General features: G+C 39.6%; 1 protein-coding gene across 3 annotated transcripts in view; it reads left to right on the top strand.

Moving 5' to 3' along the window:
• IDE (insulin degrading enzyme) overlaps positions 1–24,537 on the top strand; it is a 107,480-nt gene that overhangs the window by 11,158 nt on the left and 71,785 nt on the right. For all 3 annotated transcript variants that reach the window (XM_045878424.2, XM_045878423.2, XM_064595024.1), the window contains exons 2-3: positions 19,605–19,789; positions 20,791–20,998. In XM_045878424.2, the coding sequence (XP_045734380.1) occupies positions 19,605–19,789; positions 20,791–20,998 (393 nt within the window). The remainder of the gene's footprint in view (positions 1–19,604; positions 19,790–20,790; positions 20,999–24,537) is intronic.

Here is a 24,537-nt window from a genome sequence, read left to right as displayed (position 1 = left end):
TCATTGGTAACCTGCAAATAAAGGGGAAGGAATAGACGCCAAGTTTCATTGAGCCCTATAGAGTGACTTTGAAAAAAATGTTGGTATTGGGGCACCTGGGTGGCTCAGTCAGTTGAGCGGCTGCCTTCAGCTCAGGTCATGATCCCAGGGTCCTGGGATTGAGCCCCGCATCGGGCTCCCTGCTCAGTGGGGAGCCTGCTTCTCCCTCTCCCTCTGTCCCCTGGCTCATGCTCTCCTCTGAGTTTTTTCTCCTAGGAGTTTTATGGTTTCAAGTCACACAAGTAGGTTTTTAACTCATTATGAGTTTATTTTTGTGTATGGTGTAAGAAAGATTCTTTTGCATGTAGCTGTCCAGTTTTCCCAACACCATTTGTTGAAGAGACTGTCTTTTCCCCATTGTATATTCTTGCCTCCTTTGTCGTAGATTAATTGACCATTATAAATAAGCATGGGTTTGTTTCTGGGCTCTCTGTTCTGCTCCGTTGATCTGTGTGTCTGTTTTTTGCCAGTACCGTACTGTTTTGATTACTACAACTTTGTAGTATATCTTGAGATCTGGAATTGTGATACCTCCAGCTTTGTTTTTCTTTCTCAAGATTGCTTTGGCTGTTTTGGGTCTTTTGTGGTTCCATACAAATTTTAGTATTATTTGTTCTGGTTCTGTGAAAAATACTATTGATATTTTCATGGGGTTTACATTAAATTTATGGACTGCTTCTCTTTCTGTTATTTCATTATTAGTGTTGCTGTGGCTAGGACTTCCAGTACTATTTGAATAAAAGAGGCAAGAGTGGACATTCTAGGGGCGCCTGGGTGGCTCAGTTGTTAAGCCTTAGGCTCAGGTCATGATCCCAGGCTCCTGGGATCAAGCCCCGCATTGGGCTTCCTGCTCCGCAGGGAGCCTGCTTCTCCCTTTCCCACTCCTCCTGCTTGTGTTCCCTCTCACTGTGTCTCTCTCTGTCAAATAAATAAATAATAAAATCTTAAAAAAAAAAAGGGTGGACATTCTAGTCTTGTTCCTGATCTTAGAGGAAAAACTCTCAGTTTTTCACCATTGTATATGATGTTAGCTGTGGGTTTTTCATATATGGCCTTTATTATGTTGAGGTATGTTCCTGCTAAGTCCACTTTGTTGAGAGTGTTTATCACAAACAGATGCTGGATTTTTGTCTAGTACTTTTTCTGCATCCATTGATTGAGATGATCATATGGTTTTTATTCTTTGTTTTATTGATGTGATATATCATGTTGATTGATTTGCAAATATTGAACTATCCTAAAATTTGTAAAGACCCTGAATGGCTAAAGCAACCCTGGAAAAGAAAAGCAAATCTAGAGGCATCATGATTCTGGACTTCCAGCTCTATTACAAAGCTGTAATCATCAAGACAGTATGGTGCTGGCACAAAAACAGACACATAGATCAATGGAACAGAATAGAAAATCCAGAAATGGACCCTCAACTCAGTGGTCAGCTAATTTTCCACAAAGCAAGAAGGAATATCCAGAGTTGGATGTTTAACCAACTGAGCCATCCAGGCACTGCAGGGTAACATTCTTGAGCTCAGAATCTGTCCTGGGAAGAGATCAGGGAGCTTGACTCCTGGTTCTGAGTTTGTACTCCAGACTGCCTTTGGTGACAGAATGTCTTATTTGCTCTATAATTCTGTTCTCTCGGGAACCAGTGTGATGTAGTGGAGAAGTCACTTTGTCTAGTGGTCAGAAGGTCTGAGGTAAAGCCCTCTTTGGCACAGATTGGCTTTGTTATCTTGAATGGGTCACTTTGCATGGGCCTCTTTTTACTAGACATCAAACTAAGTAGCTTCAAAATCCCTATGAGTGCTAATAAGTTTTGATTTCTGAGCAACATGGGCTTCTGGTGTGTGGTTCCTTTTCTTTCCTTGTGCTAAAATGTCAATACCTTCTCACTTTGTGTTGTTGTTTTAAAGATTTTATTTGAGAGGGAGAGAGCACATGTGAGTATGAGCAGCGGGGACGGGGACAGAGGGAGAGGGTGAGAGAATCCTCAAGCAGACTCCTGGCTGAGCACAGAGCCTGAGGCGGGCTTGATCCCAGGACCCTGAGATCATGACCTGAGCCAGAATCAAGAGTTGGATGCTTAACCGACTGAGGCAGCCAGGCCCCCCAGCTTTCTTTGTTTTGATGAGGCCATCTTATTTTAAGTGGATTGAATTGGTTGCAGTGGTTCTCATCCATTTTTTTTTTTTTTTAAGATTTTATTTATTTATTTGACAGAGAGAGAGAGAGCACCAGCAGAGGGAGAGGGAGAAGCAGGCTCCCCGGAGAGCAGGGAGCCCAATGCAGGGCTCGATCCCAGGACCCTAGGATCATGACCTGAGCAGAAGGCAGACGCTTAACTGACTGAGCCACCCAGGTGCCCCACATCCATTATTTTTGGATAATGAAGTCCGAACTATAAAATAGTGTCTTCCACCCTTGACCCTGTTGACACTTTGGGCTGGATAATTCTTAGTTGTGGAGACTGTCCTGTGCATTGCAGCATGGCTTAGCAGCATCCCTGGCCTCTACTCACTACCAGTTTCACCCTTTAGTTGTGACAATTTATTTATGACACATAGCCAAATGTCCCACGAAATTGTCAGCTGTTGAGAACCACTGACATAAACAGTGGCCTGCGTATGGCAATTATAAAGGGATAATTATTTACCTGTTTTTCTGATAGTCTTATAAAGTACCGTGCTATTACCAGCCTGTCCGGTGAATGATTTTGACCTCTAGAGATGACAACATACAACTGGAATTTGCATTAGTATATAGTAAGAACGCTGGTAATAACATGGTGGTTACTGAGGTGGGTCTGTTTGCATATCACCCCTGTGGGACCATAATAATGATGATTATAATATAAGGTTACCATTTGTGAGCGCCTACTGTGTACCAGACACTGTGCCTTGATGAAGTTTTGTTTTGTTTTATACCTATCTTACAAGAGAAATGCTATAAACGCTGCTCAAGTCTGATGGACTTATAGTTACCTCTGTCAAGTTTAACAGACTCATATGAACACTTCACATGACTTTTTTTTTTTAAAGATTTGTTCATTTATTATTAGAGAGAGAGAGGGAGGGCGTAGGTGGGAGGGATAGAGGGAGAGGGAGAGAGAGAATATCAAGCAGACTCCCTGTTGAGCACAGAGCCCAATGTGGGGCTTAATTTCATGACCCAAGCTGAAACCAAGAGTTGTACACCCAAGTCACTGAGCCACTCAGGCACCCCCACCTCACATAACTTTTTTTTTAAAATATTCATTTTAGAGTGTGAGTGAGTGGGGGGAGGGGCAGAGGGAGAGAATCCAAGCAGACTCCCCTCTGAGCATGGAGCCTGATGTGGGGCTTGATCTCATGACCCATGAGATCATGACCCAAGCCAAAACCATGAGTTGGATGCTTAACTGACTGAGCCACCCAGGCGCCCCTTCACATGACTCTTGATTGGCAAAACTAGATGAGGCCCAAAAGCCCAGTTTGACCAGAAGAGTCTAATAGTATCTAAAATCTGAGCAGTAAAGGGGTCATTTGGAAAAGGTGAAGGTATATAATTACTGAACACTTGCTGGAAGTGGTCAGTGGGTCAGTGCTGGCATGGAAAATCATTTCAAGGCAAAGTCCAGGTCTAGCTTTCTGATCCAGCATTATCTGAAGAGGGCAGAATTCTGTCAGAACCACAGGGTACATATGGTTAGAACTGAGCCCTCAAGTGGAAGTATACCCCTCTGTGTAGAATTGAGTGTTTATGGTTTGCTTTTCTTGGAGGACTGTCGTGAGAGAATTAATTACAGGTTGATAACTTCTTAGCTTGTGATTTGAATTAATCTTTAGAGACCATGACAATGATCTTTGAGCTGTCCTTGCTGTTTGTTCTGGGATCATGGAGCATCTTTGAGGATGATGACCCATGTGTAAAAATAATTCTGAGTTTGAAGAAATTTTAACTTTTTTTTTTTTTTTTTAAGATTTATTTGTTTGAGGGGCGCCTGGGTGGCTCAGTCATTAAGTGTCTGCCTTTGGCTCAGGTCATGATCTCAGGGTCCTGGGATTGAGCCCCACATGGGGCTCCCTGCTCGGCGGGGAACCTGCTTCTCCCTCTCCCTCTGTGTGCGGCTCCCCCTGCTTGTACACTGTCTCAAATAAATAAATAAAATCTTAAAAAATAAAAGATTTGTTTGAGAGAGAGAGAGCACATGTGCATGTGCACATGAGTGAGGGGAAGGGCAGAGGGAGAGAATCTTCAAGCAGACTCCCTGCTGAGCTCGGAGCCCGAGGTGGGGCTCAATCCCACTATCCATGAGATCATGACCTGAGCTGAAACCAAGAGTCCAACATTTAACCCACTGAACCACCCAGGGGCCCCAAGAAATTTTAACTTCATATAGTATTCTTTTTGTTTTGTTTTAAAATAAAGAACCTGTCTCATATCATGGGTTAGAAGTTGTTTGATGTAAATGTTGAAAATTGTTGAGGGGAGAATTTAAAGTTTCACCATTTTGCTTTTATTTGGATTATATTTGTTGCTTGTCACTCTTGGTTGGTTGCCGGGAGTATCAAGTTTTATTTTTAAATCTTAACTGAGGTCTAAAGTAAGTAATTACTCCAAAGCTAGTTTTCATATCATACTTAGTGACTAAAGACTTGAGTTAAAATATTTAACATCTTACTTTATTATTGACTTAGTTAAATTGACTCCTGTTGTACTTATATGGGCCTCCTGTTTCTTCTGGCCAAGATGACATCAACAAATAGTTGTCTCAAGACACACCTGAGAAGGGTTAGATAATTATCATTTTAATTGGACTATTGTTTCTTAGTGAGCCTTCTTAGTTTAGCACTTGTTTGATTTTGGACAGCTGCTTCTCAGTTTCCATGTGGCACCATTTCCAAGATGACTTTTTGTGCATGATAATATTAGCCTTGAGTAATTCATGTATCTCCTTCCTCTTTTATTTTATTATGTTTGCTATTTTTAAAAACTCTATTTAAAAAAACTCTATTTAATTGAAATATAAGTGTTCAGGTTGATGAATTTTCACAAACCAAACATATCTGTACAACCGACATGTGACCAGTGTCCCAGAAACCTCCCTCATGTTTCCTTCTAATCACTGCTCCATGCCCCCAAGGGAAACCACTATCTTGACAAAAGGCTTAGCTTGATTTTACTTGTTCTTGCACTTTATATAAATGGGAGGATACAGTATTTAGTCTTTGCATAAAGCTTCTTTCACTCAACCTTATGTTAGTGAGATTCATCCTTATTGTGCCTTGTTCTAGCTTTTCATTTTCACTGTTGTATACTATTTCATTGTGTGAATATATCACACAATGGACTTATCTTTTCACTGTTAATGGACATTTGATTGTTTCTAGTTTTGGCTATTGTGAATCATATTGCTATGAACATATAAATGCATTTATTTCAGGTATATATCTAATTTATGAATTGTTATGTCATATTGTCAGCTTTAGTGTAGACTGCCATTTTTCTAAAGATGTTGTTTATTTTAGAGCGCTCCCGTAGGGGGGAGGAGCAAAGGGAGAGGGAGGGAGAAACCCAAGTGGACTCTGTGCTGAATGTGGAGCCCAACGAGTGTGGAGCCTGATGCTGGGTTTGATCTCATGACCCTGAGATCAGATCTGAGCCAAAACCAAGAGTCGGATGCTTAACTGACTGCGCCACCCAGGTGCCTCTAGACTGCCAGTTTTTAAAAAATGGTTGTACCAACTTGCATTCCCACCAGCAGTGTATGAGAGTTTGGGTTACCCTATAAGTTCTGTATCACTTGGTATTTTCCATCCTTTTCATTTTAGCCATTCTGGTGGGTATGTAGTGATAGCTCAGAAAAGCTGTGACAAAAATCACCTATGGGTATGGGGCATCTTGAGCCTTTAATCTGTCACACCAAACTCATGCACCCACCAAAGCCTTGATTATCTTTGTTGAGTAGAGTCCTTCTTCTTAGGCCAAGTGTCATCTTCAGTCTGCATTCAAAACTAGCAAATACCCTCAGAGAAGAAGACAGATGATGATCATCAGCTCACCCAAAGAGTTCTCCCATCTCTGGGATTTGCAGTTCATCCAGTCCTCATTTCTTCCACAACTCTCCAACATCTTTGAAAATGTGACTTTCTAATTTATCATGGCCTTTTCTATTTATTGAAGCTGAATCTGGTTGCCATAACCTATTATCCCATCCAGAAATGGAAGTTGTCAGAGATTCTTGGGGTTCTCCTCCATCCTTCAAAGGTTCTTCTGGCTGGTCTAAGAATTAAATTGACAGATTAACAGGATAAAATCAAATTTAATTTTGTATGTATAGGAACCATACACAGAGGAGAGGATCAAAGACAGAAAGGTAAAATGAGGTATATATGACGTCCCGAGCTAAGGAGTGGGATGAGTCCTGGGGCCTCAAAGGGGAAGAGGGCCGTTCACAGGCAGTAAGAAGAACAGATATTTGATAACTAGGTGTTTGCCTCCCATACACATGAGTCACTTAGATAAAATTTATTTCTGGTAATAACTCTACTTCTGGGGAAGACCCCCAATTTAGATTCTTTTAGGTAGTTATGGGAGGCGCCAAAACTTCTCTTGAGCCTGCAGGGTCTTGATTCCCTTCAGCTCAAAATAGTCCACGTGCCAAAGTGACACATTTTGGGGAGACTTGCTCTGAACCCCTTCATACACAGTCATGTCACCTATGAATAATGTTAGTTGCTCTTCCCCTTCTTTCTCATGTTTATGTGTTTTATTTTTCTTGCATTATCGGACTGGTCAGAATCATCAGTCCATTGTTGAATAGAAGAGAGGATAGTGACATCCTGTTTGTGGGGAAGGGGGTTGAGGGTGTCTGCATTATTTTACCATTGAGTATGATGATTGCTGTAGTTTTTGTGGATATTTTTCAGATGAAGGAATTTTCTTCCTTCAATTTCTAGTTTGCAGACTTAAAAATTGTTGAATTTAGTTACTTCTTCTGCATCTACTGAGATAATTGTGATTTTTTTCACCTTTTTATCTGTTCACATGGCTCACTGTATGCTTCTGAAAAATAGCCTCAGCCCTACCATATATATTGTAGTAATTATTGTATTCCCTTTCATGCATGAGACAATTGTACATACACTTCTCTCTCTTTAAACTTGCTATACATTTAATCCTGCCATTGGTTTCCTTCTTATTTTTTATTATCGAAGTATCATGAGACAATATGGTTCTCAGCCCAGGGACTCTGGCAGATTAGAAGCATTCTTCCAGGCTCCTTTTTACTACCTGTCTCTGTTTCCTATGGAGAGAAAGGAGTAAAAGAACTGGAGCATTTATTTTGACCTATATTAATTTTTGTTTCCTTGTTTTTGTTACTTGGGATTGTAAGGGAGGGGAATGAGATCAGGGAAGGGCTGTGGGGGTGGTAACTGGGAGCTAAGGAAGAAAGCCATATATGATTTCTTTAAGTACCGCCTTCTGCTCCTCCCTTCCCACGCTTCCTCTTTGTTGAGTGTTCCAGCTCTGCCACAAATCAATTGTGTAAATGTCCTTGGGCAAGTCACTTAATCACTGAGCTTTTATTTCCTCTTCTGGGGTTGAGAAGAATGACCAACAGCTGCTGTGACCTGTCACTTAGGGAGAATGGGAAAATTAAATGAGCAGTTTATAAAGCATATGACACTTTAAAAATGAGAGTAATTGTTAGTATTGGTTTGTACTGTGGCATCTTAAATTTTCTAACAGCCTGAAGGCTACCTGTGGGAGAAAGAAGAAGGTGTGAAACACCGTCAGTCCTCAAACTACAACTCTAAGAAACCTGTAGTTAAGTAACTGTGTGGCAAGAGGTATAAAATGGAGGTTTTGTTCATTTGCTTCAACCTCCATAAAGCCCCTATAAAGTGTTCCATGTTAAGCTTGTCACTTTTGAAATGAACAGCCATTGATATGTATGCACCAAAACTAAAAATTTGCAAAAGCGCTTATCTCTAAAATGATGCTGCTATAGGATTCCTTTATTTATTTTTCAAAATTTTATTTATTTCAGAGAGAGTGCATGCACGCATGCAGGGGGAGGGCCAGAGGTAGAGGGAGAATCTCAAGCCGACTTCACACTGAGTGGGGAGCTACTGCAGGGCTTGATCTCACAACTCTGAGATTATGACCTGAGCTGAAATCAACAGTCAGACCCTTAACCGACTGAGCCATCCAGGTGCCCCTGTAGGAGTCCTTTAATTATAACCACCCTTACTCATTCAAGGTTCATTTTTTCATGGTAAACTTCTTTCCAGAGAATGCAGAGTTAGAACAGCTGACATTCTGCCTTGAACAGAGAAAAAGCATCTCATCACAGGAAAACAAGATTTAATTGACAGGATTTTAGTTTATACCCACCTTTATAATCGAGCTGGTATATAAAGTGAGGTATAGTAGTACGTATAACTGAAGAGCCATGAGTATATGCTTCCCTGAGAGATGTTGTGATTTTTTAGGCCAAGCATTTGAGAATACGTGATCTTATATTGAAGCATCCTAGGGCTTATACCATCACTACCTTGATATTCTCTCTCTTCTGTCTTCCTCAGGGAAGAAAGGATGTTTATGGTGTGGTTCTGATTTCAGGCATTTTTCTCCTCCCTATTCAGGAGTGCCGTAGGCAAGCTCAGCTTCTGCCTGTGGTTTTAGGAGTGGGTGGATGGATTCCACAGAAGGGAGGTTTTGATTTACAATTTTGCTATTAGCATGCTCATTCACCTGTTCGAGTTTATAGGTCATGCATTTAGAAATTAGAAATAGATGAGGTCTACTTTTAAATATGTCTGAAGCTATGGGGGTGGGTAGGGAGCAAAACGCAAAGTAAAATTTCTCAATCTCCTGTTAAATAGTCTGTGAAACAAAGAGATGTGAGAAAAAAAAGACTAAAAGGTCATCTGAATAAAAGATTATTTGCATAAAAAATTTCCTCTTGGTATGGGAATTTGGAAATGACCGGTTTGGGAATTTGATTTTGCACACCTGCAGTTTAGGTCTTTACTTGTCTAGATAAAAATCCGTGATCTTTGAGGGGAAGTTCTGGTCGTAGTTCTATTAACACCAAGCTCTTGTTTTTCTGCTTTATGCCTTCTGTTTTTTTCTCACCACCAGTCCTTTGCTCAGGTATGTCCTTCCTTTTATTTGGCATGCTTCCACTTACTTCCTCTCTTTCCCCTCTCTCCCCTCTTAGACAGAGTTAGGTGTCCCCTTTTCATTATTCCCATAGTGCCCCGGGAACAACTTTGTCACTACTTAAAAGATAATGACCTGTTTTCTCCTCACTAGCCTGGGTTCCTTCAGAGCAAGGGCTCTGGGGCACTCATCTTTATACCTAACATACATGATGTAGTGTCTGCACCTTAAGAGGCCTCCTTAAATATTCCTTTAGCTGTGAGGGAGCTGGAGTGGACACAGGACTGGAAGTTAAGAGTTGAATTCTAATTGTAACTTGCTGTATGATCTTGGACAAGCAATTTAAGTCCCCTGACCTTCAGTGTCCCTATAAGTAAGATGAGGGGACTAGCCCACTTGGGGATCTTGTTCAAATGCAGATTCTGGCTCAGTGGGTCTCTGTTGGGTTCTGATATCTTTCATTGTTAACCAGCTCTCAGGAAGGGCCAGTGCTGCCAGTCCACATACTGCAAAGGACTAGATAACAAGTAATGACTCTTCCAGCTTTTACCTATTGTGATTTTAGTCATTGTTTTAAATTCTGAACAGAACTACAAAGTATGCTGTAATTACTAAATCTCTCTCCAGTTTATCAGAATGCTGAACACTGACAATGTTGTACCTTATGAAGTTTCCAATGTATGATAATGTCACTAAAATGGAAAGCAGTTTTATTGCTCCTAAGATTTTGACTTAGGTTAAAAATATCAAATAAGTGTCTGGGAAAGCATTTGAGTTAGCACCAGCCTGTCATCTGAAAGTCAGAATTACTCCTGAAGGCTTTATGCTAATGAGGGAGCTGGGATGTGATCTAATGAGTATAAATACAGAGACAGGCAAGCTGTTGATGAATTCATCGTCAGAGGAGTTCCCGATCATTTCCTTCAGTTCTCCAGAAGGTGAGAATCAAATTGTTGTAGGATGTGCTGATAGATAGGCTGTAGGGATCCAGACTGTGCCTACTGAATATAGATTGCTGGGGATGGATCTTGTTTGAAGATGTTGGTACTGTTTCTTTTGGCTTTTACTTCCTCAAGAAGTCATGATGTTTGATTGGTAGCATTGCCAGCATAGAAATTTATAGTTGTCCTTGATTTCTGGTACAAAAGTCTAAAAGTAGTTGGATTAATTTTTATATTTGACTTAGAGAATAAATCCATCTCTTTGTGGTCAGTCACACCAGGGATATCAATCAGGCATGTCTTCAATATCTGAATGAGTTCTGTGCATGCCTGTGATGAGCTCCGATGGTACATATTTTTTTCCTCTGAAAAAAATGAAAATCTGGACAAGGGGAATGTAGCCTGTAGTGGAGGGTGGTTATCTTACATCTGATGAGTTTTTCACCTCCCACAGAATAAGACCATCCGTCCTACGAAAGTGAGCTGTATTTCATCTCCCCACCACAGCTGTGGGTTGGACAGACTTTTTAGAGCTCCATCATCATCGTCATTACATTTTAGTCATTTGTAGTCCTTGGTTCTCCTAGGCCAGACTAACTGGGCCAAGCACCGTAGAGGGAGTTAGGTGGAAACAATGGCAATGGAATAAAAATAAATAGCCTTTGGTTTTTGCTCCCACTTGGTGAAATCCATTACAAGAATCCCAACCCCTCTCTCTAGTAGAGCATTACAGGAAGGAGTGTAGGTTATTCTCTGTGGTACACACTGAGCTTTCCTATTTTCTTTTAATGCTGCCCTTCTTCTTGAGGGTCTTAATGGAGGCTGTCTCGTGGTTTATTTAATCTTAACCCAGATTAAAGTCCTTGAAATCAGATACGTACTGAAGGCATTTGTCGTAGTCCAAACAGATTGTCCTTTGGGAAATACCTTAGCCAGGATTATTATCCTTGTGCCCCTCTTTGGAGGCTCAGGTAGATAATTTTCTGTTACCGTGAGATTTTTTTTTTTAACCACAGAACACCTTTTTTAAGACTTTGTACTTAGATATTTTCATCTGTCTTGAACATCGAACTTCAGTGGCTTGTGACTAATGAAATAGAAAGGAGTTGTTAATACCTTATAACTTCTAAATTGCTTTTGATTTTTCCAATGGTGATCTTATATCCCAAAAATGTTAGCATTATATTTTATGCTTTGTTTTTCAAGAAATAATTTTTACTATAAATAGGGCATGACTATTAGCACTATGTGATTTTAAAAAACCAGTATTATATATTTAGTATGACTTACAGTATTTTAAAACTCCAAAGAGTCTTCTCAAAAGGAGATCTAGACAACAATCTTAAGAGGAGCAAACCTCTTTTTTTTTTTTTTTTTTTTTAACAATTGTGACTCAGAAGAATAGTTAGATAATTTCAGAGCGGAAGGTATTCTTTTTTTCTTCTTTAATTTTTTGTTATGTTAATCACCATACATTACATCATTAGTTTTTGATGCAGTGTTCCATGATTCATTGTGCATAACACCCAGTGCTCCATGCAGAACATGCCCCAGTTAATACCCATCACCAGGCCAACCCATCCTCCCATCCCCCTCCCCTGTAGAACCCTCATTTTGTTTTTCAAAGTCCATCGTCTCTCCCTCCGATTCCCCTCCTTCATTCTTCTCCTCCCTGTCTTTTTTTATTCTTAACATATATTACATTATTTGTTTCAGAGGTACACATCTGTGATTCAACAGTCTTGCACAATTCACAGCGCTCACCATAGCACATACCCTCCCCAGTGTCTATCACCCAGTCACCCCATCCCTCCCACCCCACCCCCCACTCCAGCAACCCTCAGTTTGTTTCCTGAGATTAAGAATTCCTCATATCAGTGAGGTCATATGACACATGTCTTTCTCTGACTTATTTTGCTCAGCATAACACCCTCCAGTTCCATCCACATCATTGCAAATGGCAAGATCTCATTCCTTTTGATGGCTGCATGATATTCCATTGTATATATATATATACCACATCTTCTTTATCCATTCATCTGTCGATGGACATCTTGGCTCTTTCCACAGTTTGGCTATCGTGGACATTGCTGCTATAAACATCGGGGTGCACGTACCCCTTCGGATCCCTACATTTGTATCTTTGGGGTAAATAGCCAGTAGTGCAATTGCTGGATCGTATGGTAGCTCTATTTTCAACTTTTTGAGGAACCTCCATACTGTTTTCCAGAGTGGTTGCACCAGCTTGCATTCCTACCAACAGTGTAGGAGGGTTCCCCTTTCTCCGCATCCCTGCCAACATCTGTCGTTTCCTGACTTGTTAATTTTAGCCATTCTGACTGGTGTGAGGTGGTATCTCATTGAGGTTTTGATTTGGATTTCCCTGATGCCGAGCAACGTTGAGCACTTTTTCATGTGTCTATTGGCCATTTGGATGTCATCTTTGCAGAAATGTCTGTTCATATCTTCTGCCCATTTGATTGGATTCTTTGTTCTTTGGGTGTTGAGTTTAAGAAGTTCTTTATAGATTTTGGATACTAGCCCTTTATCTGATATGTCATTTGCAAATATCTTCTCCCATTCTGTTGGTTGTCTTTTGGTTTTGTGGACTGTTTCTTTTGCTGTGCAAAAGCTTTTTATCTTGATGAAGTCCCAATAGTTCATTTTTGCCCTTGCTTCCCTTGCCTTTGGCGATGTTTCTAGGAAGAAGTAGCTGCGGCTGAGGTTGAAGAGGTTGCTGCATGTGTTCTTCTTTAGGATTTTGATGGACTCCTGTCTCACATTTAGGTCTTTCAACCATTTGGAGTCTATTTTTGTGTGTGGTGTAAGGAAATGGTCCAGTTTCATTCTTCTGCATGTGGCTGTCCAATTTTCCCAACACCATTTGTTGAAGAGACTGTCTTTTTTCCATTGGACATTCTTTCCTGCTTTGTCGAAGTTGAGGAGTTGAGGGTCCATTTCTGGGCTCTCTATTCTGTTCCATTGATCTATGTGTCTGTTTTTGTGCCAGTACCATACTGTCTTGATGATGACAGCTTTGTAATAGAGCTGGAAGTCTGGAATTGTGATGCTGCCAGCTTTGCTTTTCTTTTTCAACATTCCTTTGGCTATTCGGGGTCTTTTCTGGTTCCATACAAATTTTAGGATTATTTGTTCCATTTCTTTGAAAAAAGTGGATGGTATTTTGATGGGGATTGCATTGAATGTGTAGATTGCTCTAAGTAGCATTGACATCTTCACAATATTTGTTCTTCCAATCCATGAGCATGGAATGTTTTTCCATTTCTTTGTGTCTTCCTCAATTTTTCATGAGTATTTTATAATTTTCTGAGTACAGATCCTTTGTCTCTTTGGTTAGATTTATTCCTAGGTATCTTACGGTTTTGGGTGCAATTGTAAATGGGACCAACTCCTTCATTTCTCTTCTGTCTTGTTGTTGGTGTATAGGAATGCCACTAATTTCTGTGCATTGATTTTATATCCTGCCACTTTACTGAATTCCTGTATGAGTTCTAGCAGTTTTGGGGTGGAGTCTTTTGGGTTTTCCACATAAAGTATCATATCATCTGCAAACAGTGAGAGTTTGACTTCTTTGCCGATTTGGATGCCTTTGATTTCTTTTTGTTGTCTGATTGCTGTGGCTAGGACTTCTAATACTATGTTGAATAGCAGTGGTGATAGTGGACATCCCTGCTGCGTTCCTGACCTTAGGGGGGAAAGCTCTCCGTTTTTCTCCATTGAGAATGATATTCGCTGTAGGTTTTTCATAGATGGCTTTTATGATATTGAGGTATGTACCCTCTATCCCTATACTCTGAAGAGGTTTGATCAAGAAAGGATGCTGTACTTTGTCAGATGCTTTTTCTGCATCTATTGAGAGAATCATATGATTCTTGTTCTTTCTTTTTTTAATGTATTGTATCATGTTGATTGATTTGCAGATGTTGAACCAACCTTGCAGCCCAGGGATAAATCCCACTTGGTTGTGGTGAATAATCCTTTTAATGTACTGTTGGATCCTATTGGCTAGTATTTTGGTGAGGATTTTTGTATCCATGTTCATCAAGGATATTGGTCTGTAATTCTCCTTTTTGATGGGGTCTTTGGTTTGGGGATCAAGGTAATGGTGGCCTCATAAAATGAGTTTGGAAGTTTTCCTTCCATTTCTATTTTTTGGAACAGTTTCAGAAGGATAGATATTAATTCTTCTTTAAATGTTTGGTAGAATTCCCCTGGGAAGCCATCTGGCCCTGGGCTTTTGTTTCTTGGGAGATTTTTGATGACTGCTTCAACTTCCTTAGTGTTTATAGGTCTGTTCAGGTTTTCTATTTCTTCCTGGTTCAATTTTGGTAGTTGATACATCTCTAGCAATGCATCCTTTTCTTCCAGGTTATCTAATTTGCTGGCATAGAGTTGCTCATAATATGTTCTTATAATTATTTGTATTTCTTTGGTGTTGGTTGTGATCTCTCCTCTTTCATTCATGATTTTGTTGATTTGGGTCATTTCTCTTTTCTTTTTGGTAAGTCTGGCCAGGGGTTTATCAATCTTGTTAATTCTTTCAAAGAACCAGCTCCTAGTTTCGTTGATCTGTTCTATTGTTCTTTTGGTTTCTATTTCATTGGTTTCTGCTCTGATCTTTATTTTCTCTTCTCCTGCTGGGTTTAGGCTTTATTTGCTGTTCTTTCTCCAGCTCCTTTAGGTGTAGGGTTAGGTTGTGTACTTGAGACCTGTCTTGTTTCTTGAGAAAGGCTTGTATTGCTATATACTTTCCTCTTAGGACTGCCTTTGCTGCATCCCAAAGATTTTGAACAGTTGTGTTTTCATTTTCATTGGTTTCCATGAATTTTTTTAATTCTTTAATTTCCTGGTTGACCCATTCATTCTTCAGTAGGGTGCTCTTTAGCCTCCGTGTATTGGAGTTCTTTCCGACTCTCCTCTTGTGATTGAGTTCTAGTTTCAAAGCATTGTGGTCTGAAAATAGGCAGGGAATGATCCGAATCTTTTGGTACCGGTTGAAACCTGATTTGTGACCTAGGATGTGATCTATTCTGGAGAATGTTGCATGTGCACTAGAGAAGAATGTGTATTCTGTTGCTTTGGGATGGAATGTTCTGAATATATCTGTGAAGTCCATTTGGTCCAGTGTGTCATTTAAAGTCTTTATTTCCTTGTTGATCATCTATCCATTTCAGTGAGGGGGGTGTTAAAGTCCCCCACTATTATTGTATTGTTGTCAATGTGTTTCTTTGCTTTTGTTATTAACTGGCTTATATAATTGGCTGCTCCCATGTTAGGGGCATAGATATTTACAATTGTGAGATCTTCTTGTTGGATAGACCCTTTAAGTAGGATATAGTGTCCTTCCTCATCTCTTATTACAGTCTTTGGCTTAAAATCTAGTTTGTCTGATATAAGGATTGCCACCCGAGCTTTCTTTCAGTGTCCATTAGCATGATAAATGGTTTTCCACCCCCTCACTTTCAATCTGGGGGTATCTTTGGGTCTAAAATGAGTATGTTGCAGACAGCATATCGATGGGTCTTGTTTTTTAATCCAATCTGATAGCCTGTGTCTCTTGATTGGGGCATTTAGCCCATTTACATTCAGGGTAACTATTGAAAGATATGAATTTAGTGCCATTGTATTGCCTGTAAGGTGACTGTTACTGTATATTGTCTGTGTTTCTTTCTGGTCTATGTTGCTTTTAGGCTCTCTCTTTGCTTAGAGGACCCCTTTCAATATTTCTTGTAGGGCTGGTTTTGTGTTTGCAAATTCCTTTAGTTTTTGTTTGTCCTGGAAGCTTTTTATCTCTCCTTCTATTTTCAATGACAGCTGAGCTGGATATAGTATTCTTGGCTGCATATTTTTCTCATTTAGTGCTCTGAATATATCATGCCAGTCCTTTCTGGCCTGACAGGTCTCTGTGGATAGGTCTGTTGCCAGTCTAATGTTTCTACCCTTGTAGGTTACAGATCTCTTGTCCCGAGCTGCTTTCAGGATTTTCTCTTTGTCTCTGAGACTCGTAAGTTTTACTATTAGATGTCGGGGTGTTGACCAATTTTTATTGATTTTGAGAGGGGTTCTCTGTGCCTTCTGGATTTTGATGACTGTTTCTTTCCCCAAGTTAGGGAAGTTCTCTGCTATAATTAGCTCCAGTATACCTTCTGCCCCTCTCTCTCTTTCTTCTTCTTCTAAGATCCCAATTATTCTAATGTTGTTTCGTCTTATGGTATTGCTTATCTCTCGAATTCTGCCCTCATGATCCAGTAGTAGTTTTTCTCTGCTTCTTTATTTTCCATCATTTGGTCTTCTATATCACTGATTCTCTCTTCTGCCTCATCCTAGCAGTTAGCACCCCCATTTTTGATTGCACCTCATTAATAGCCTTTTTGATTTCGACTTGGTTAGATTTTAGTTCTTTTATTTCTCCAGAAGGGATTTCTCTAATAACTTCCATGCTTTTTTCAAGCCCAGCTAGTATCTTAAAGTGATGATTCTGAACTCTAGATCCGACATCATACTAATGTCCATGTTGAGTAGGTCCCTGGCAGTTGGTACTACCTCTTGTTCTTTTTGTTGAGGTGATTTTTTTCTGTCTTGTCATTTTGTCCAGAGGAGAAAAGATGAATGAGAGAACAAAATGCTAACAGGGTAACAACGTCCCCAGAAAATATACTCTAAACAAATCAGAAAAGACCTGAAGCTGGAGGAAAAGAAAGGGAAAGAAAGAAAAAAGAAAAAGATAAAAACAAACAAAACCAGAAAAAACAAAACCAGAATATGATCAAATATGATCAGGCTGGTGCATAGATCAGTGCCATACACTAGATTTTGGGTGTATTTTGGTCTGTTAGAGGAAAGTGCCTCCCAAAATTTTAAAGAAAGAAAAACTTATATATGTACAAAAATAAGGGTTGATATGATGAAGGGATGGAATATGACTTTAAAGATGAAAATTATAAAAAATATTATAAAAGGAATTGATAAGTTGTTTGGAAAAAAGAAAGAAGAGGATTAAAAAAAAAAAAGGAATGTGATCAGGCAGGAGACTAGAACAAAGCCATACACTAGAGATTTAGGGTATATTTTGATCTGTTAGAAGAAACTGTATCTCAAAATTTTAAAGAGAGAACAACTTATATATATATGCCAAAAATAAGGGTAACTACTATGAAGGGATAGAATATGACTCAAAATGAAAAATAAAATTTTTTTTAAAAAAGGGATTGATAAGATGTTAGTTGAAAAAGGGAAAAAGAAAAATGCAAAAAAAAAAAAAGACAGTTAAAATTTAAAAAAATGAACTTTGAAAGACTAAAGAATCATGGTAAAAAAAGCCATGGATTCTATGTGCAGTATTCTCCTAGCGCTGGAGTTTTGCAGTTCTCATTGATCGGTAAACTTGGTCTTGGCTGGCTGTTCTCGCTGATATTCTGGGGGAGGGGCCTGTTGCCGTGGTTCCCAATGTCTTTGCCTGAGGCGGAATTGCCCCGCCCTTGCCTGGTCCAGGCTAAGTAATCTGCTGGGGTTTGCTCTAGGGAGCTTTTGTTCTCCTGCAAGCTTTCCCTACAGCTTTGGGGGAGGAGAGTGAAAATGGCGGTCTCCCAGTCTCTGCCCTGGAGGAGCGGAGAACTCAGGGCCCCGCTCCTCTGTGAGCCCCCAGAGAAAAGCAGTCAATCACTCCCGTCTCCCTGGTCTCTGGCTGCACTCCATGCTCACCGGCCTGTGACCGAGAGTTTCTATTTCTGGCACCCGACTAGGTGTGGAGTCTCCTAACCCAGCAGATCCCTGTGGTGCGCTTCTGCGCCGCTCCTCCGGGGGGAGGAAGGTGAGTCTCCCTGGATCTGCCGCTTGTTGGGTCCCTGCTGGAGGAGCAGTGGCCCGACTGTGCCGCGGATCAGGGTTTATGGCAACCCTGAGCTGAGAGCCCGCGCGTGGGCTCCGTCTCTGCAGCCGGTTTCCCCGCTCCCATACCTGGGAGCTCTGCTGCACTCAGGCACCCCCGGTCTTTCTGTGACCCGAGGGTCCTGAGACCACACTGTCCCACGAGGGTTCCACCCCCTGCTTAGCCACCGGAGCGATGTCCCTCAGCGGAGCAGACTTCTAAAGTTCCGATTTTGTGCTCCGTTGCTCTGTCACTTGCCAGAAGCGGCAGATGGAGGCCCCCTCCCCCACCGTTTATCCTCCCGAATATCACCTCGGATTCATTTCTCCGCACGTCCTACCTTCCAGAAAGTGGTTGCTTTTCTGTTCAGAGAGTTGTTGCTTTTCTTTTCTTCCATCTCCTGTTGAGTTTGTAGGTGTTCAGAATGGTTTGATCCCTATACAGCTGAATTCCTCGAGAGGAAGGTGTTCTGGTAAAAGCAAACTGAATTTTTCCTTCCCTTATTTTCCATATATTTTAACACGAAAAGTAAAGGTTTTATTGAAGATAATAATATGCCTATTTATGCCCCTTCTGATTTACCTTTAAATCTTGGACGTCTATCAGTCTTTAAGGAGCAGGCAGATCTACTTCTTTTATCTTCCAGGTAAGAAGAAAATATGCTAGCATAGGGTCATTTTTCCTCTGTAGTCTCAGATGTTTGGAGCTTTACCCGATTAGTCTATTGGCCAATTGATGATAAGAGGCTATTTTTGTCTCTTGTATGATCCCCAACATAGACAAAAATAGCATATACTCTTAGTCTCAAAAATATACATAATCCCAGACTCTGGAACATCTCTTCCTTGCACTAATACCAGACAGTACTCCTACAGAATTCTGTGTGCTAACAGTCTCTTCCCATCTTGGTAACTCAGCTTTCCTAGAGAGGAAAGGAGAGGACTACTTCACCAGATTATAAAAATTACTTGGGATCCTTCCCACTTTTTGTTTGTATATACTTTTTCTTTCTTTCTTTTTTTTCTGCCTTCATAGTTTAGCCCAGGTGTCTTATTTGTATCAGGACTTCACAGGTTTTTTTTCTCATTGGTAATTGTCGTCCCCTATGTTCTGAGCATGTGCATATCAGACCCATGAGTTCTAGCTCTGTCCTATCTTTGAATCATCAGGTTGAGCAATGTTTGGCTTGGTCCTATAATAACCTTTACACAACCTCACATCTTACTTTAGTAAATATTTCTGAAATATGTGGGGAAGTGGTTATTGGTAATTAAAAACCCATTCTAGGTCAGCCCACTGACCAGCTCATCACCCAGCCTATCCTGTCTCAAATACCCATCCATCCCAGGTGCTCTCCTAGATCAAATAGGACTCCACAGAAACAATATTGTTAGCATTTCTCTAACAAGAATGAGGGGTAAGAGGGAAGAGAGGAATTAATACCCTGTAGATGAGCTATAAAAAAAGTTTTCTCCAGATATTTTTTTATCTGATGTTGTATTATATGGGTTTGCTTGATATTGTTCTTTATTCTTTAAAAAAAAAAAAAAAGCCACAATGCAAGAATTAATACTTTTTTTTCTTTTTAGTTTCCAAGAGAAGACTTACAGCAAGATGAATAATCCAGCTATCAAGAGACTAGGAAATCACATTATCAAATCTCCCGAAGACAAGCGAGAATACCGTGGGCTAGAGCTGGCCAATGGTATCAAAGTACTTCTCATCAGTGATCCGACCACGGATAAGTCATCAGCAGCACTTGATGTGCACATAGGTACAATTTAAATTGTGAATTGAGCTTGGTTCTGTTTTCTTGATCTAATGTTGAGATTTATTAGAACTCTCCATGTGTGTGCAAATAGACTTCCTAGTTACAGTTTGATCTACCCTACTTTGTACAATAGCCCTGCACAGCTATTGGCAATCTACATTTGTCAAAATCAAATAATCTTACATTTATTTACCAAGACATTTTGTTAGTTTCTCAGCTAAGGTGACCTAGCAGCAACGAAATTAATTCTAATCCTTTAGTTAGCAGTGGTAATGCTTTCGCTTTTGTACACTTTTGGTACGCTAGGAAATAATCATATTTTCTAGATTCTTGTGTGCACATTTCCTTTTAAATTTAATGTGGCTTTAATCAGGTGATTCTTACCTGTATGTACATAGGTGTGTTTCTTTTTTTCCTCTCTGAAAAGCTTTTATTTAACTCAGTGGCATTTTAAAATTGAGGAAATAAGGTAATAACCATCATGTATTGAACAAATAATTATTGCCAAGTACAGCATAGTGCATTTTGCAAATATCATTTGATTTGAGTTCGCACAGCTCTCTAGAGTAGATATATATAGAAAAAGTGACTGCGGCAAGATAAGGTATTGTGCTCACAGTTTCACAGTCAGCAGAGCTGGTAACCCTAAACCTACACTCTTAGCACTACACTGTATTATCTCCTGCAATAAAATGTCAGAGCTAGAACGTTCTAGCTCTTATAAAACAGTGAATTCAACCCTTTCTTTTCCTCCAGTGTGATGTGTGAGGAAACTAATGTCCAGAGAGTTTAAGTAATCTGCCCAAAGTCACCAACTAATTAATATCAAAAGCTAAGGCTAGAATCGAAACAGTACCCTTTTAGAGCAGCCTGTGCCTAACTTTCTCTGACTGTGTGGTTGGAGTTGTCATGTTAATGGAAGTTCCACATCATCTGCAATCCATCTGTATTTTATAACTTTCAACATAAAAAAAAGATTTGTGGTATGTATTTTTTTCTTTCAGGTTCATTGTCAGATCCGCCAAATATTGCTGGCTTAAGTCATTTTTGTGAACATATGCTATTTTTGGGAACAAAGAAATACCCTAAAGAAAATGAATACAGCCAGTTTCTCAGTGAGCACGCAGGAAGTTCAAATGCCTTTACTAGCGGAGAACATACCAATTACTATTTCGATGTTTCCCACGAACACCTAGAAGGTGCCCTAGACAGGTAATGCTGAATACCGTATGAATTTTCCAACTTTGTGCACTTTATTACATTAATAGTAGTAACAGTTACTATTTTTACAAAGATGTCTTCACAGCTTTATAGCTTAACAAAAAGTATTTTAACCAGTATTTCCCCCTGTGTTTTATAAAAAAGAAAAAAATAATGGGTGATATTATATATTTTGTGGTAGAGGAAAAATAATGGCGTGACTTTAAACCAGTCTTTAGCCCTACATATTTTATTGACTTATAAAATTCTCACCAGCTCTCCCCATTCTAACTGGTATTCCATATAAAGCATGTCATGAAGAATAAACTAGTAGTGTCATGGATTTCTTTTCAAACATGCTCCTATTCCAGAATGCTATAGTTACTCTAGTCTCAGGGTTACTTAGTGGATATAGAATTTTTTTTTTTAATTGAAGTATAATAGACATTGTATTAGTTTCAGGTATATAACATAATGATTCAATATTTGTATACATTAGAAAATGATCACCATTATAAGTCTAGATACCATCTGTCATCATACAAAATTACAAAAAATTTTTTTCTTATGAGAACTTTTAAGATTTACTCTTTTGCAACTTTCAAGTTTGCAATGCCTTATTATGGACTATAGTTACCATGCCATACATTATATCCCCAGTGACTTTTCTAACTGGAAGTTTGTATCTCTTGACTCCTTTCACTCACCTCCTACATCCCCTTTCTTTTGACAACTGCCAGTCTGTTCTCTGTATTTATGGGTTTTGTTTTGTTTTTTTACATTCCACCTATACATGAGATCATATTTGTCTTTCTCTGTCTGACCTATTTCATTTAGCATGATACCCCTAGGTCCATCCATGTTGTTGCAAATGGTAAGATTGCATTCTTTTTTTTTTTTTTTTTTTTACAGCTGAGTAATACTCCGTTGTGTATATACACTGCATTTTCTTTATCCATTCGTCCATCCATGGACATTTTGGTTGTTTTCATATCTTGGCTATTGTAAATAATGCTGCAGTGAACATAGGAGTGCTTATATCTTTTCAAATTAGTGTTTTTTTTCCCTTTGGATATACACCCAGAAGTGGAATTGCTGGATCATATGGTTGTTTTAGTTTTAATTTTTTGAGGGTTGTTGTCCACAGTGTCAGCACCAATTTACATTCCCACCAACACAGGGGTTCCTTTATCTCCACATTCTTGCCGACACTTGTTATTTCTTGTCTTTTTGATAATAGCCATTCTGGCTGGTGTGAGGTGATATCTCATTGTGTGACACAGAATGTTTTGACCAGCTGTTTCAACCCTGGGGACGTTTTGTGAAAGTATTTTCTGGGGCAAGCTCCATTAGGCCGATTTAATTTCTTGGTCAATTTTCTACACAGCTAACAATTTGTAATTTTTTTGTCATATTAGTGATTTGACTCATTATCCAAAGTGTAATTTTTCCTTGATAACTTTTTATAGTTTTCTCTATTGCCAAGAAGGTGTAATTCTGCAGCTTTTTGATGGGTCTGTAATGAATTTTGACTTAGCAGTTTTAGTAATAGCTTTATTTGCTTACTTATATTAATAATAGTCATCACATTTTTTAAAAAACCTAGTAGTTTGACTTTATTCCTTAGCGGAAAGAACATTAACAGGGAAGAGACATGGGTTTGGGATACATGGCTGGGTCATAGTAGCCTGTTTCTTACTTATTCTAGTTACGTTTCAGTCTTTAGGCAGCAGCTTTGAGGTGTAATCATCTTTTGTATGTATTCCCAGAAGACTTCCATTAATGAGTTCCCTGGGATCATACACTGAATTTAATTTCCTGCTTTACAAATGCTACAGCAGATGTTCATTATAATCTCTGTATGATGGAGGATGTCTGTTACTTGACTCAGAGGATTAAAAAAAAAAATACTTGTATAAGAGCATCTTCTTTTTTTTTAAGATTTATTTTAGAGAGAGAACATGTGCGTGGAGGGAGGGCAGAGGGAAAGGGAGAGAGAATCTTAAGCAGACACTGCACTCAGTGCAGCGATGGTCATGGGGCTCCATCTCACGACCCTGAGATCATGACCTGAGTCAAAACCAAGAGTCCGACACTCAATGGACTGTGCCACCCAGGCACCTCATAAGAGCATCTTTTTAAAATATTGATTATACTGTGTCGTTATCATGACCCTTTAATTGGACCTATCCAGCTATGATATGTAGCTTTTAGGCACTTTTCCCAGCTTAAGCATATTGAGATAGGTAAAAGAGCTTACATGTCCAGAAATATCTGTATCTATGTATCTTTGATTATAGACTCCAGATAGATGGAGTTTTCCTTTGGATTGGTATGTGTAAAGTGCTTAGCACAGTATCGTATTTACTATGTGCATAAAATAAGTATCAAGTAGTGATTACAGTCTGTCTGGCAGCTGAACTGTGAGGTACAGTTGCTGAGATGTCTATAGATCCAGGAGCCTGTTAGGCCCTATTCAGACAGCCTCTGCTTATGGCTTCATCTGAATTCTGGATCTTGTTTTTATAAGATGAGGTCTAAAGTTTCTTAAGATTCACTATATGAAATCATGCTTTAAATTGCAACCTGATGGGGCGCCTGGGTGGCTCAGTTGGTTAAGCGACTGCCTTCGGCTCAGGTCATGATCCTGGAGTCCCTGGATCGAGTCCCGCATCGGGCTCCCTGCTCGGCAGGGAGTCTGCTTCTCCCTCTGACCCTCCCCCCTCTCATGTGCTCTCTCTCTATCTCATTCTCTCTCAAATAAATAAATAAAATCTTTATAAATAAATAAATAAATAAATAAATAAATAAATAAATAAATAAATAAATAAATTGCAACCTGATGCAGGAGAGTTAACTTATAACTAAAGTTACTTTATTTTTTAAAAAAGATTTTATTTATTTGAGAGAAAACATGAGTGGGGGCAGGGTGGGGGAGGCAGAGGGAGAAGCAGACTCCCTGCTGATCAGGGATCCTGATGCAGGCTCGATCCCAGGACCCTGGGATCATGTTCTGAGCTGAAGGCAGACGCTTAATCAACTGGGCCAGCCAGGTGTCCCCCTAAAGTTATTTTAGTTTAAACTTTGGTACTACTACTAAAGGATAGCCTCAAGAGAAGCATTTCATTACTTATGTTAGAGTTACATGCCATGTTATTTGTTGAATCACTGGTTATTAAAATTTTTAAATTCTCTTAATATTTTATAAAAGCCCATAATTGTGTCTTAGTCAAACTACTGTGTCATAGGATTTTCATTCCATTATTTTTTCCCCACTAGTTAAAGTTTGTTTTTCTCCATAAGAAGAAAAGATATTCAAATAGAGCCTTTAAAAAGTGGGTCACTTGGAGTGCCTGGGTGACTCAGTTGGTTAAGTGTCCGACTCTTGATCTCAGCTCAGGTCTTGATCTCATGGTCGTGAGTTTGAGCCCCATGTTGGACTCCACGCCCAGCGTGGCACCTACTTAAAAAGAAATTTTTAAAAATGTAGGTCACTTAGTTTGTCCTAAAATGTCTGAATCTTATTGCAGTTGCACCTAAAACTGTAAATT

This window comes from Mirounga angustirostris, unplaced genomic scaffold, assembly GCF_029215605.1.
Source record: "Mirounga angustirostris isolate CCGP_5_RB_7025 unplaced genomic scaffold, mMirAng1.0.hap1 SCAF_6, whole genome shotgun sequence".
Lineage (NCBI taxonomy): Eukaryota > Metazoa > Chordata > Mammalia > Carnivora > Phocidae > Mirounga > Mirounga angustirostris.
Note: the sequence above shows the minus strand (reverse complement) of the source record. Positions and strands in the feature narration are given on the sequence as shown.